This window comes from Pseudorca crassidens, chromosome 7, assembly GCF_039906515.1.
Source record: "Pseudorca crassidens isolate mPseCra1 chromosome 7, mPseCra1.hap1, whole genome shotgun sequence".
Lineage (NCBI taxonomy): Eukaryota > Metazoa > Chordata > Mammalia > Artiodactyla > Delphinidae > Pseudorca > Pseudorca crassidens.
In genome coordinates this window covers 93,977,259-93,991,299 of record NC_090302.1, presented here as the reverse complement: position 1 = coordinate 93,991,299, position 14,041 = coordinate 93,977,259, and the positions used below count along the sequence as shown (strand labels likewise).

Below are 14,041 nucleotides of genomic sequence, written 5' to 3'. Positions count from 1 at the left end.
TGTTTCTCTTCCTTGTAGACAGAATGCCTTAACTACATCCGAGTGCTGCAGCCCCTCAGCGCCAGTGCCCTTTACGTGTGCGGGACCAATGCGTTCCAGCCAGCCTGTGACCACCTGGTAAGGCCGCGCAGGTCCCCTGGTCAGTAGTTAAAGCAGCGTGTGGGGCTCGAAGCAGCAGCAAGTGGTCTCCACTCTGCAGTCTGGGAGGATTTTCTCCTGCCAGCTGTGTGGGGATGGGGGTGGTCCATGGCTCCGCAGAAGGCCTCTGCCCACTTACTGGCCTCCTTTAAGCCTTCCAGTCTGTAAACCACCATGATTGAGGGCATGACTGGGTGCAGGACTTACAGGACCGCTGGCCCATAGTGCAGAGCGGGCAGTGGGGGGACCTTCTGGGAAGGCCAGTGTTGACAGAGAGGAAGCATCAATGTGCCCTGATCCAGCATCTTGCCTATTTCTCCTTGTCACATTTTGTGTTTTGTGAGGGAGCCCTGGCTATGACATGGGCCCTGGTCAAGTAGAAAACTCAGGACTTCTGCTCTTGGATCCCTTGTTCTTGGTTCATATATGTTACGGACTAAGTGTTTGTGTCTCCCCAAATTCCATATGTTGAAGCCCTAATTCTCCAAATGTGATGGTATTTGGAAATGCAGCCCATGAGGAAGTAATTAAGGTTAAACGAAGTCATGAAGCCGGGGTCCTGATAGGATGATGGCCTTATAAGAAGAGGAAGAGACACCAGAGCTCTCGAGCTCTCTCCCTCTGTCACGTGAGGTCACAGCAAGAAGGTGGCTGTCCGCAAGCCAGGAAGAGGTTTCTCACCAGGAACCAGCCATGCTGGCACCCTAATCTCGGACTTCCAGCCCCCAGAACCATGAGGCAGGAACATGTGTGGTTGCAGCTCCCCCGACCCCTGTCTGTGGTCGTCATGGCAGCCCGGGCTCACTACAATGGTGTCTGCTGCTCTGGTCTTGGGGCACCACGTTCAGTGTTGGCTGTTGGGGTACAAGTTGCCCACTGATAGACAGTTCTGGAATTCTTCCCTCTGAGGAGTGACAACACAGTGCCAGTTTGCTGAGCGGTTATAGAAGCAGGACCCATCTCTCCATCACCTGCATCATGTCCTTGACTCTCCTTGAGCCTCGTCAGTTGTCAGTAGGGTCCTTTGGAGAGGGCCCCCCACTCTTACACCGCCCTCCCACCACTCCTGATTCCCTTGCTGACGGTAGCCGGAAGGAGAGAGCGGATTAGACAGCAGCATCTCCTCTCTGGGAGATACTCTTTTTATTCAGATAATCTGATGAGCCATTTATAACAACCACAAAGAGGGAGGAGTGTTTTAAATGCACTTGAGGAGCGATAATGAAGCACATTTTCTAGTGTTTGTCCCTATTTAGTGAGTAACTGTCAAGTGTGAAGTATGCTAAAGTGGAAAGCTTAGTTTGCTAGAACCCTAAATTCATTGGAATTAAAAAAATGTTTTCCAAGCTTGAGTCCGAGACACATGACAGGACAAAGTACGGGCGAAGTAAGGACCTGCTTCGAAAACCTTGTATCCGCACACAGACCCCTGGGGTGGGGTCCATACATAGGGTGGGTCTGCCGGGCTGTCTGTGTCCACAGACTCTGGCAACAGAGGTTGGGATCGGGGTAGGGGGTGCATCTAGGTGTTGAGATCTTCAGTCCTCATAGACAGACTTAGTTTCTTTTTCCGTAGGTCACATTAGTCATATTAGAAACATTTTGCACGTGAAAGGATTTCCTGGCTAAACTCTATAGTTAGAAGCTTAAGGTATGGAATTTAAACTTAAATTCCATGGGCATGTCAGTTGTTGAGGTAAGGGAATCATATGTTTCATTTAAATCTAGACATATTTTTTCCCAATATTTAAAAAAAATTTCAAGCCGACAGAAAAGTTGATCACACACACGTGTTCTAACCACACAGATTGCATGGTTGGGAGCGTCCGTATGTGTGCACAGGTGTGAGCACACCCATGACCCCTAAATGCTGTCACATGCCTCAGAATAATGACATTTTCCTACAGTAATGCTGGGTTTGTCATTGTATCTAAGGAGATATACAATAATTCTCTAATGTCATCTAACCTCCAGTCCCTGTTCAGATTTCCCCAAACATCTTCTTGAAATGCAGTCAGTGAATCACATCAAGTGGGGTGCACTGTCACCCCAGTTCACACCTCCTAACCTAAGAGGTGAAAAGTCTGTGTATTGTTTCCACCAGCCTGTTAGAAATGTAACTGCATCTTTCCCATGCCCCTGAGCCCTCTCTGCTCCGTCTGTGACATGTTTCCCTCGCTCTGACAGACAGCAGGGCTGCCCATCCACCCATCGCAGTTTGGGTGTCCGTCTTCTTAAGCTTCGCCAGGCTTTCAGGTGGAAAATGGTACCGCACTTTCATTGCCTTGTGCTTCCTGGGTTGCTGGCAGCTCAGGCATCCTTTCTTGTCTGTGCTGCCGGATAGGTTTCTTCTTCTCTAACTTGCTGTGCTTTGACTGTTTTCCTCCTGGAAATGCTTTATTACTCATTTGTACAAGCTTCTTGTATATTCAGGGATGGAAATGCCTCATCTGTCATTTTGCAGGCATTTCCCCCTCTTTGTCACTGTCAATTTCTGTCTCATTCTTCTGTGGACAGACGCTTCCCAGTGCTTCGTGTACTGGATCTGTCCATTTTTTCCCTTACTTGGCTTTGGACTGTCTTGTCAGGTGAGGAGAGATTATCCCAAGACTGAAATTGTCACCCATACTTTCTGTTAGTGCAGCACGGTTCTGTTTTTAATATTTAAATCATCGATCCACCTGGAGTGTGTTTCGATGGGTGGAATGAGGTAGAGATTCCGCTCCTTTTTTCCTGTTATCTGTTTATTGGATAGCCTGGTCCCCCGCTGCTTTGAAGGCATCTTTGTTGATATTAAAGTTCTGCACATGGCCTTCCAGTCCCTTCCGGAGCACATCCTGTGTTTGGTTCTCCCTGGCTGTTCTACGACCCTAGAGCCATCAGCATTGCTGTCTCTGTCCTATAGGAGAGTCAACTGAGGCTCCAAGATCTGGAGGCGCTCTCGAGGGTATCAGAGGGTGCCAAGGCACCAGCGTCCAGACCTGGGACCAGGTGGTAGACCGTGCATGTGTTCTCTCCTCTGTCCCCCCAGAAGAGTGAGTCTGTAAATTAAATGGTCCCACAAAGATATATTATGACTACAGAAGTTCAGACATTTTATGGCACTCTTTCTTTTCATTCAATTATAGAACTTAACATCCTTTAAATTTCTGGGCAAAAATGAAGACGGCAAAGGAAGGTGTCCCTTTGACCCAGCACAAAGCTACACGTCCGTCATGGTTGGTGAGTCCTGCTCTCAGGGTCTGTCCCTGGCTTAGCTCTGCTGGACCCCCAGGAGGTCCCGTTCCTCCTCCTCCACAGGGGTCTCCCTCTGCTTCGTTCCCATATTCAGTATCCTCACAGAAGGTACAGGAGCCTCTCCACAGACCCGCTGATACAAGCTTTTGAATTCATTGTTCAGTAGGATAACCAGCCACCTCCACAGTCCTCAGGTTAGATTTGTAGGAAGAGATTATCTTATATCTGTCCTTTGTGCAAATCATCTGGATTACTCGGCCACGTTGAGTTAATGCTCCTGTTCGAGGGACGTTTGTGACTGAGCCATGACCTGCCTCGGAACGGCCTTGTACACCCAAGGCGAGCAGGCCAGGAGCCTTGTGTGCACCCACTGTTGTGTTTGTTATTTTACTGGATGCAGAAGTTACTTGCGTTGTGTTACTTATTGCCCCTAACAGTTTAACATGGAGCCTAAAATTACCCATGTCAAAGAAACAAAACAGAAGACTCAGGAAGCAGAAACATGCGCCCAGAAGCAGGGCGATAGTCTCTCCGCTTCCTGGGAGGACTTGTGTTAGCTTGGGAGGAGAATGCGGTGCTGAGCGTCTGTCCCCGACACTAGTGTTGATTCCCTTTTCCTCTTTCCGCCCAAAGATGGAGAGCTTTATTCTGGGACGTCGTATAACTTTTTGGGAAGCGAACCCATCATCTCCCGAAATTCTTCCCACAGTCCTCTGAGAACGGAGTATGCAATTCCTTGGCTGAACGGTAAGAAGCAGGTGGCATCACGGAAGGTGTGTTTCTGCTCGGGGCGGCTTCCTCGCCGGCAGAGCCCTCACTCCAGTTCTCCTTTTGCCGCCTCCCAGCCTCACAGGAGGGCATCTGCGGCTCACCCTCCTCCGTCCCGGGGCTCACGTCAGCCCCAGTGCAGTAGGGGCGCTTCTGGAACTGCCGGGGGCTCCACAGCCAGCATCCACGGGCTTCTTTGCTTTCTTCTCTGCTAAGAGAGCGCTATTTCAAGCCTGCCTTTACGCCTTCTGGAAAACGGATCTGGGAGGCTCAGAATGGCGAGCTCAGGCTCGTTACATCAGCATGTGATATTATACCATTATGTCTGGACATCATGTGTCCATGTTGGATTCACAGTCCAGATGGCTCACAGAGATGCTCACAGGGGACTTTTCTCGTGGGCATCGGCCAGCCAGCCAGAACCTTGGGGCACCTGGATCTGGTGGTCAGCAGTTTGTCTCTTTTAGGCACGTGCTGTTTAAACTGGCAAATGCATATCTTCCAGTGGGTCTCCAGGCTATGGTGGCATCAAGCTCCCTGGGGCCCCCAGGCTGCCTGCCAGTTGTGAGGCCCAGCCCTCAGTTGTTGGGCTGGACCGGGAGGCTGTGCTTCAAAACCCCCATCTCGGGCATCTCCTTAGGCCAAGGAGGGCAAGATGGGCACCGTCACCATTCCCGGGCCCTGGCGTTTGATTGGGGTGTGGTGTGGACACCCTCCCACATCCTCGATAGGGGGTGCCCGGGCCCTCGGTGCGCACAGGCATAACCAGAGCGTCTGTTCCCTGCAGAGCCCAGCTTCGTGTTTGCTGACGTGATAGGAGAGAGCCCGGAGGGCGGGGACGACGGGGACGACAAGGTCTACTTCTTCTTCACAGAGGTGTCTGTGGAGTACGAGTTCGTCTTCAAGCTGATGATCCCACGGGTAGCGAGGGTCTGCAAGGTGAGCCCAGCACCCCCTCTTCTCTTTGGTCCCAGCCCTCAGTGAGAGTGTGTCACCCAGGCTCCACACTTCCTCTGAGATGTCCATTTCCCGACCACTTTATTCTTCCACGCTACAGATGTCAGTGTGGACGGGCCGAGGGCTCGGGCCTCTGTCCTCCCTGCGGGCCTCCCTGGAGACCACAGGGGCGCCCGCCCCGTGTGTGACGATGACTGTCCTCAGGGCTCTGATCTTAACACACCTCCCTCAAACCTCCCCCAGTTTATAAAAAGTTAGTTTTTCTATACTGTGTTAACCAAATTCTGTTGGAATTGGGGTTTTTCCATTCCAACGTAAAGATGAGGAGGGGTGCATTTTCACTGGGTCCAGAATAAGTGAGGATACATCGATTTCATGTTCTGCATCCAATTGTAAGAGTTTTGGTATTTCTCTCCAGACCAAGTCACGTCAGGGGTGTTTCACGATTGCTGCTTGGTGGGCAGTTCACTGAAAAGTGTTTTGGAGGACCTGGCAGGACCAGAGCACCTCAGCAGATAACTTGGGGGCTGGAAGGAAGTGAAGATTTGATCTCCCACAAGGAGCCCCTTTTGGGGGAGACCACACGTACACACATTGGCTTGAGACAGATTGGGGAGCCTGTGCGTCCGCCAGCCCCTGGCTCTGCCAGTCACTCATGGACGGGTCGTGAGTCTGGAGATGCACATGAGCCAAAGGGCCAAAGCAGTGAACATGTGCAAGGATGGCGGGGGTCTGCTGCATGACACAGAGTGTGGGCAGAGTCGAACAGTTGTTCTAGCTACAGTTGGGAGACTGGTCCGTCGAGAGGGTTTTGTTGATTTGGTTTTGTGCTTCAATCGATGACCCAAGCTGGCATGAAGGGAGTTGCTGGCGTCACTAGTAGTCTACAGCCAGCTTTCCTTTTCAGCCTTGGCTTCCTTTCATTCAGGCAGAGCTGCTCTGGGCCCAAGTACATCACTTATCACCTGCTCACGGGGGAAGTCTGCCCTCCTCCTACCACACGTGTCTTTGGGGTTACAGGGGGATCAGGGCGGCCTGAGGACCTTACAGAAGAAGTGGACCTCCTTCCTGAAGGCCAGGCTGATCTGCTCCCGGCCGGACAGCAACCTCGTCTTCAACGTGCTGCGAGACGTCTTTGTCCTCAGGTCTCCCAGCCTGAAGGAGCCCATGTTCTATGGGGTCTTCACCCCACAGCTGTGAGTGCCCGGGTGGGTGGGTTGGGGGTGTTTCCACTGCGCTTCCCGATTCAGGGCAGTCACGTCGCCCCCTCCTCCCCAGGAACAACGTGGGGCTCTCGGCCGTGTGCGCCTACAACCTGTCCACAGCCGAGGCAGTCTTCTCCCGTGGGAAGTACATGCAGAGCGCCACGGTGGAGCAGTCGCACACCAAGTGGGTGCGCTATAACGGGGCCGTGCCCACACCGCGGCCCGGGGCGGTAAGTGGACCGGGCTCTCTCCACGGGGAACGGGCGTCCACCCGGGACTGGGAAGGGCCGTGGGCACACTCTCCTTTTCCTGGCTTCTTCTCATCGGTGTGTTGTGTAACAGCTGTGGCTACAAACTGCCCGAACAAGAAAGCTCTTCTGGCTGGCACCAGCTGTACTGTGGGATTAACATTGCGTAATAAAATTAGAGCTTTTTCATTTTCTGTTTCTTGCAGAGAAACACACGATTTCTTAGCAAAGGGATGAGCGATACTCTCCATTTGTTAATATGAGTCACATTTTTTTTTCTCCTAAAAGTAGTGAATTTTATGTAGAAATCAGTGTGGGTGTCTAGGCCGATGTGGCTGCATCCGTTTATTACGTGACTGGTGAGCTGGGCCGTGTACATGGCCCGTGGTGGGGTTGTGACCTGGGAGAGTGGCCTGGTGCTTGGAGCTCACTCCCCCAGGATGGTCCCCCTCTCTGGGGTACGTCTCTGCTAACACAGGTCAGTTCCTTTCATGCGTATCTTTAAGCAAAAGGTGTTCACCTGTGGTCATGAATTTTGGTTTATGAACATCAAGAACTAGGATAGAAAAAAGAATCCTTTGTGCTCTTGACCTTTATGCTATTTATATCTAGAATTGGACTATTTTTAGCCATTTTTCGAGGCTTCTCTTCTGGGAGAGATGTGGAATGATAAGTGTGTATTTTTCAATTTCAGAAGTGTGATATGCTTTTTTCATTTATGAATGGATGAAAATTACTTCATTGACTATGTATCATGAGACACAATTGTGTCTTGTGGACAAAAAGACAGTTGCATTTCCTCCCTGCTTTATAACTGTGTCTTCAGATTCCTGGGGAAAGATCACCTCAGTGTTTCCATTTTTTCAAGAAATCCACTGTGTAGTCCTAAGTTCGTCACCTCGGGGAAGCCTCCCCTCTTGTGCGGAGCGCGCGCCATGTGCCTGTGCACCCCGCAGTAACGGGTGGTCTGCTCCCTTTAGTGCATCAACCGGGAGGCGCGTGCGGCCAACTTCTCCAGCTCCCTCAACCTACCAGACAAGACTCTGCAGTTTGTCAAAGACCACCCTCTGATGGATGACTCCGTGACCCCGATAGACAACAGGCCCCGGCTGATCAAGAGTGACGTGAACTACACGCAGATTGTGGTGGACAGGACCTGGGCCCTGGATGGGACGGTCCATGACGTCATGTTTGTCAGCACAGGTGGGTAAGAACGTGGGTGAGTCCAGCTAATTTCTGCCTCCCGGAGCCAGCATCTCCCCCAGGTGCCTGAGTGGTTTGTTAGGGCGTGGAAGCGTTTCTGAGAAGTCACCACACCTGGATGGCTTCAGATCTCTGTGACCATCAGAACACCTGGGGCGCTGGTTAAAAATGCGAGTCCTGGCCCAGATCTAGAAATTCAGGTGTGGTAGGTCTGGGCGGTGCAAAGGGAGGCTGCTGAGAGCCGGCACATGGGCACGTCCTACTTCCCTGCCTGACACCTGTCCTGACCTGCCGTGGGAGACACACCTTTCCTGGTGGTCCGTAGACTCCGACACAAGTCTTCTGGAATGGTCTTGGTAGCCAGGCACAGCAGCAGCTGGCGGGCTCTGTGGTCAGCTCTGGGTGCTGCGCAGCCACCAGCCTCCCCTGCCTGGGGCTCCTGGCACAAGGATGGCACCCTCAGAGGCCAGTGCAGCCCAAGAACCATGTCACATTTGTTTGGAGGACACAGTGTCAACTACTCTGATGAGGGGTATTGAAGTCAACAAAGGGCTGTTTATTTTTCAGATAAAAATGGGATAACCCATATCAGTCCAGTTGTTTATTTTGCTGATGGCTTTTCCTTTTCAGTGTCTAATGCAAAAACATCTGTTTCTAAGCCTCCTACTGGGGGAAGGAGTGGGAGGCAGAAGGGTGACCATTGGCTGCGTGGCTGACAGTGCCAGCACCGTCCTCTCCTCCTGGGGAGTAACCTGCAGCTTTGACCTTGCAGACCGGGGTGCCCTGCACAAAGCCATCAGCCTTGAGAACAACGTCCACATCATCGAGGAGACACAGCTCTTCCAGGACTTCGAGCCCGTCCAGACCCTGCTGCTGTCCTCCAAGAAGGTAAAGTGACTGGGTGGCCGGCTGGATGGCCCCACGTCTCGGTGCCCACAGGCTGGGTCGGGCTGCACCAGGCAGGCCCCGTCGTCCATCTGGCCTAGAGGAGCCGACCTTCAGGCTCTTATAGAAAGTCCTTCCATGAGCTGTGGGGTATGGGGTGGAGGGAAGGCAAACTGTGTCCTGAAAGTTGCAGAACCTCACCGAGTTGTTGGGACCAATGTACGATGCTGTCGGGGGGCTCACTGGCCTGTGAAAACACTTCTTGTGCCAGAACTTGGTGAGGGTAAGACCCAGTTGGCGGGGGTGCCCTCCGTGCACCTTCCTCATCTGCACAGAAAAGCGTCCTCTGAGTAACGATGCACCGTGTCTGTAAAGCCCCGTTTCATGAGGCGCTGTCTCGTTCACCAGGGCCGGCCTGCTTTGTCCGTAAAGGGCCAAGAGTGAATGTTGTAGGCTCTGATGCCCGTGCTGTTGCAGTTTGAGAGCAGCCGTGGGCAGTCCGGAAGCAAGTGAGCCCTGTTATGTTCTACCAAATCCTCATTTACAGGCACTGAGCTTTGCAGTTCGTGGAATTTTCATATGTCACAAAATATTATTATTTTGATTTTTCTTCAACCGTTTCAAAATGTGAGACTCGCTATTAGTTGATGGGCTGTATAGAAACAGCCAGCAGGCTGGATTTGCCCTGTGGTCCACAGGCTGTTCCCTGCTGTACATCCAAAGTGGCCTTTGGGAAGTGTGCCACCCGGTTTACAGCCGGGGTGGGGAGTGAAGAGCAGAGCTCAGGCCGGGCACCAGGTGACCTCGTCCATGTCCTGGCTCCAGGTGCGTGACTGTGAGCCTGGGTGGACCAGTCCTGCCTGGGTTTCCTCATCTATACGATGAGGGACGGCAAACCCTGGGACTGTCCCAGCCCTGCCCTGTGACTCCCCATGCTGTGACCCTTGGGCTGACAGGCTCTGGTCAGCATCAGAAATTGGTAGCCTGGCCATACATCGAATTCCCCTCCACTGCAGGCCCACCCATCGCTTGGCCTCTCCCACCTGCACCCTGTTTGCAAAGCCTTGCTTGGAAGCACCAAGCCAGGCTGTCCTTGCTTCGTATGGCGTCGCCCTGTTGCTGAGATTTTCCCTTTTCACCTGTGACACTCCTGGGCCATCCTCTCTTCACGTTGGAAAGAGGTTGTTCCTCCAGCCCCTCAGAGCATCCTCCCTGCCCTGGCTCCGGGTAGGGGCCTCCACCCGGATCGTGGGGCCCAGGCTCACTCCTCCCTGGGCTGTGGGCAGTAGGAAGGGGGTCCCGATAGCCAGGCGAGAAAGAAAAGAAGGCGACCTCTTGGTCAGATGCGTATTTGCAAACTCCACACACGGTCTTTCGTCCTCTCCCCGGCATCATGAGCTTGAGGAGTTGGATCTGGTTTTCAGACTCCTGTAGCAGGGTCACTTCCCCTCTTGGCCACCGCAGTGTGTGTTTTCTTGCTCCAGTTCTAAAAGGGAAGGAAGACGAAGTAGCCTAATGGGGTTAGGCTACCAGACATCTGTACCTCTCGGGTGGGTGCTTTTGGCCCCCTTTCCCCCAGGCCCACCTGCATCGTTGTTGAAACAGGGAAACCCAGGAGCCCTTCTGGCCGCTGCCACGTTGCTCAGGTGCTTCAGCCCGGCTGGAGCAAGCACGCTTAGAGCCTCCAGATGGTCTAGTACTCATCAGAACCAAGGCCAGGCCCCCAGTGCAGACAGGGCTCGGCTCTGCTCCACGACATCACTCACAGACCCAGCTGGCCCTGCCATCCTGAACCCAAGTCTTCCAGGGCATGTGGGTACTGATCCCATGGGAGGGATAGGGGAGGGAGAAGGGAGGGAGGGGGCAGTACCACCTGTGGGAAGTCTGACAGGTGAGTCCTGTGCTCACCTGCCTGAGGTCAGGATTGGTCATATGGCCGGGGGCTAGCCATGCAGGGAGTGAGTTGCCTGTTCCCACAGGAGCCTCCACTGTGCTGGGATGTGGTTCAGGTGCCCATGGGGTCCCACACCTTCTCCTGGGCTAGTGGGCTCAGGGTGGCTTCAGAATGCTGTCCGTGCTGCCGTGGCAGCAGGAAGCGGCTGTTTAGGGTAAAAAGACACCTGCTCCCCCCTCCCCATTCCCCACCAGCAGCCTCTTCTGGGTCGATCATGCCTGGCTCTCAATGCAGAAAACTGACGAGCAGCTGCCACAGGGCTGGGGGAGCACAGGAAGTGCTACCAGGGAGGGGGGTCCCTGGTCACTACCTGCTCTCCCCTGACAAGTGCATTTGTTTTTTGTTTTTATTGTGGTAAGTGTACATCATATAAATTGTACCACGTTAATTATTTTTGAGGGTACACTTTAGCACCATTAAGTACATTCACATAGCGCAACCCTCATCCTCACCCATCTCCAGCACTTCATCTTACAAAACTGAAACCCCAAACCCATTAAACACTGACTCCCCGCTTCCTCCCATTCCCCAGCCCCTGGCACCCACCATTCCCCTTCCCGTCTGTGTGTGTTTGACTACTCTAAGAACCTCGTGTTGATATAAGTGGAATCCTACAACATTTGTCCTTTTGTGAGTAGCTTATTTCACTCAGCATAATGTCTTAAAGGTTCATCCATGTCTGTCCTTCCTTTTCAGGGCTGAATAGTATTCCATCCCACGCATCCACCACGTCTGGTTTATTCACCCACTGGTGGACACTTGGGTTGCCTCTCCCCCTGCTGCATGAACAGCCGTGTTCTCCAGTCTCTTGTGTGTACATGGCAGGCATGCTCTGGGCCCATGGAGCAGGCTGAGTGTGGTTTTCCCGGGGACGCTCTTTGATGGTCAGATGCCCCTGTACAGCAAAGGTGGGAGCTCCTCCAGCTCTGGCCATGTCCACCCACAATCACCCACCTGTGTGTACAGAGACCAAGATGTGACTGAGAGAGCCTGGTGCTGCAGCTGAGGGCACAGTCACCCAGAGGGTGGGGACCCGCAAGGGGCCAGCAGGAGGGCACCTGGGCACGTGCGCACTCAGCCGATCTCACAGGTGCCAGGTGGTACCTGGCCGGCTTGTTTTCTCTCACGGAAGAGCTGGGGTGAATAGTACAGGGGTCCTGTGGCCCTTCCCCAGCGCGCCTGCCTAACCGAGGAGGCCCGCTGGCACAGCGCCTGCACTCACCTCCACACGCCCGATCCGCGCGTTCCCACGACCTGCTTTTTGACTCCAGGGCCCCCCGTGGCCTCCCTCGGTGTCTGTCTGACGGCTCCCGTCTGCCCTTATCTTGGCGACCTTCACACATCTGGAGAGAACTGATCGGCGTTTTGTGGAACGCCCCTCGGTTTGGGCATATCTGATGTTTTCTCGCGTTGAAATTGGGGTTGAGCATTTGGGGAGATGACCACTGTCTCGGGGACACGGATTCAATGACTTCTCAGAGTTACTCGGTTTCTCCTTCCACGTTGTCCCCACACCGTGTGGTCAGTGGATCCAGTCCACCTGGTCGGGGGTGGGGGGCGGCGGGGAGCTAAGCCCCAGCTCCTGGAAGGAGGAGTTGAAGAGTTTGGGGGCCGTGTTCAGCCCCCACGGAGGCTGACACTTACTTGTGGGTGACCTTGAGGCTACTCAGACACCCGGCTGCCTCTCGCCCACTGACTTGCATGTCCACCCATGGGCCTTGCCTGCAGCGCTTGCTGCTGTGGGATCTCAAGCCACTTTTCTGTTCCCTTCCCGTCCACATTCGTTGGAATTGGGGAGGCCCTGCCCTGTTGGGGAGCGAGGGCTGGAGGCTGAGCAGGCTGTGGTGTGAGGAGGGTGCATGAGTGTCCGAGCCCTCTCCAGGGCCCCTCCATAGGACCCCACTGAAGTTGCCCACTTGGCCGGTCTCTCCAGGAAATTTTTCCTCACCTCTGAGCCATGTGATCCCAACTGTGATACAGGGTGTCGTCCTGATTCCTTCTTACGAATATGGGCTCACCTGGCCTCATCTGCCCGGGTCTCTGCCGACATGGACAGGCTGGCACTGGGCTTGACTCTCTCTGCCACCTGCCATCACAGTTTGACTCTGTTGCACAGGGGACTGCCCTCTCTTGGCTGTGCTCACACACGGTGGGTCTGTGACCCCTGGGCCTTCAAGGCATCGCAGGCCAGGAGATCTGATGTAATGCCAGGGCCTTTGCACTCCAGCCGGACTCTGAAATTAATTCAGAACATGTCCTCAGAGGATAGAGGCTGTGTTTTAAATACTAAGCTCTGTGGAAACTTGGGAATCTTTTGACATTAACCAACGGCTTTTCTAGAGTGTCAGGGTGAGACAGAGGCTTATCAGCAAAGGAGAGAGAAAATGCCGTATGTGAATTGCCAGCCCTGGGTCTGCTGCTGGGCTTCAGGTGGACTCCTTGGGGGAGCCCTCGTTCTAGCTGAGTCCCATGAGGAAATCAGCCTGCCCCAACTGCCCGTGCGCCCGGCTCCCTACCAGTGCTGCGGGCGCCGGCGGCATCAGCCTGAGGGTGGAGACGTCCCAGGCCCAGCATTCCAAAACACGGAGGAGCCTGCTTTGCTCTCTGCTTCTGAGAGTGGCTGTCCATTTCCCCAGCCGCGTTCATTTCTTGTAAACGTAGATGCGTGAGAAATGAATGCCTCCTCACTTGTTTACTAGAGCTCTGTTCACTCTCCACCTGTGTTCACTGCGGCCCCGCTGGATTCACACACTGACACGGGCCGTCTGTGTGCTGGTGCTCACGTGTTGCACGAGATGGGCTTTGGAGGCTGTGCCCTTTGGCCTCTGGTCTAGTGAGGCTGGGAGGGCAGTCGGGAGTGTCAGGCTAGTGGGTCTTCTTGCACACAGAGGAGGCAGAGGAGGTGCAGAGATGCACTGCTGGTGGGTAGGATGAAGGTGGGTGCTCGGACGGGGGAGGGGAGGGATTTGGACCAAGGCCCAGCACACTCTGAGTTAGCCCGTGGATTCCGTCCAAAATCCACCCGTCTGTCACGACGCTGCAGTGCAGATTTGTCTTGGATCTAACCTGGCCTCGTTCCGCTTCCTCCTCCAGAAGCTCGGGACGAAGCTTTGTCATCACTCCCCATGAGCTAGAGAAGCACCTGGCGCGTTGAGGGCTGCCCCCACCCAGTGCCCACCGTTCTCATCTGTTTCACACCCACAGGGCAGAAGGTTTGTCTATGCCGGTTCCAACTCGGGCGTGGTGCAGGCCCCCGTGGCCTTCTGTGGAAAACATGGCACCTGCGAGGACTGCGTGCTGGCCCGGGATCCCTACTGCGCCTGGAGCCCGGCCGCGGCCGCCTGCATCGCCCTGTACCAGACCGATGGCCCCAGCAGGTACCAGCCCCACTGCATGCAGGCGCTCCGCCCAGCCCCATGGCGTCAAGCGCATGCACTGTGTAACCT

General features: G+C 54.1%; 1 protein-coding gene across 9 annotated transcripts in view; it reads left to right on the top strand.

Annotated features, from left to right (window-relative positions):
* SEMA4D (semaphorin 4D) overlaps positions 1-14,041 on the top strand; it is a 118,761-nt gene that overhangs the window by 88,046 nt on the left and 16,674 nt on the right. For all 9 annotated transcript variants that reach the window (XR_010945136.1, XR_010945135.1, XR_010945134.1 and 6 more), the window contains 9 exons: positions 19-117; positions 3,267-3,360; positions 4,009-4,122; positions 4,931-5,082; positions 6,121-6,296; positions 6,379-6,535; positions 7,534-7,756; positions 8,529-8,644; positions 13,800-13,972. Coding sequence is in view for 5 of the 9 variants with exons in the window: in XM_067745025.1 (XP_067601126.1) it covers positions 19-117; positions 3,267-3,360; positions 4,009-4,122; positions 4,931-5,082; positions 6,121-6,296; positions 6,379-6,535; positions 7,534-7,756; positions 8,529-8,644; positions 13,800-13,972 (1,304 nt within the window). In the remaining 4 variants the exon portion in view is untranslated. The remainder of the gene's footprint in view (positions 1-18; positions 118-3,266; positions 3,361-4,008; positions 4,123-4,930; positions 5,083-6,120; positions 6,297-6,378; positions 6,536-7,533; positions 7,757-8,528; positions 8,645-13,799; positions 13,973-14,041) is intronic.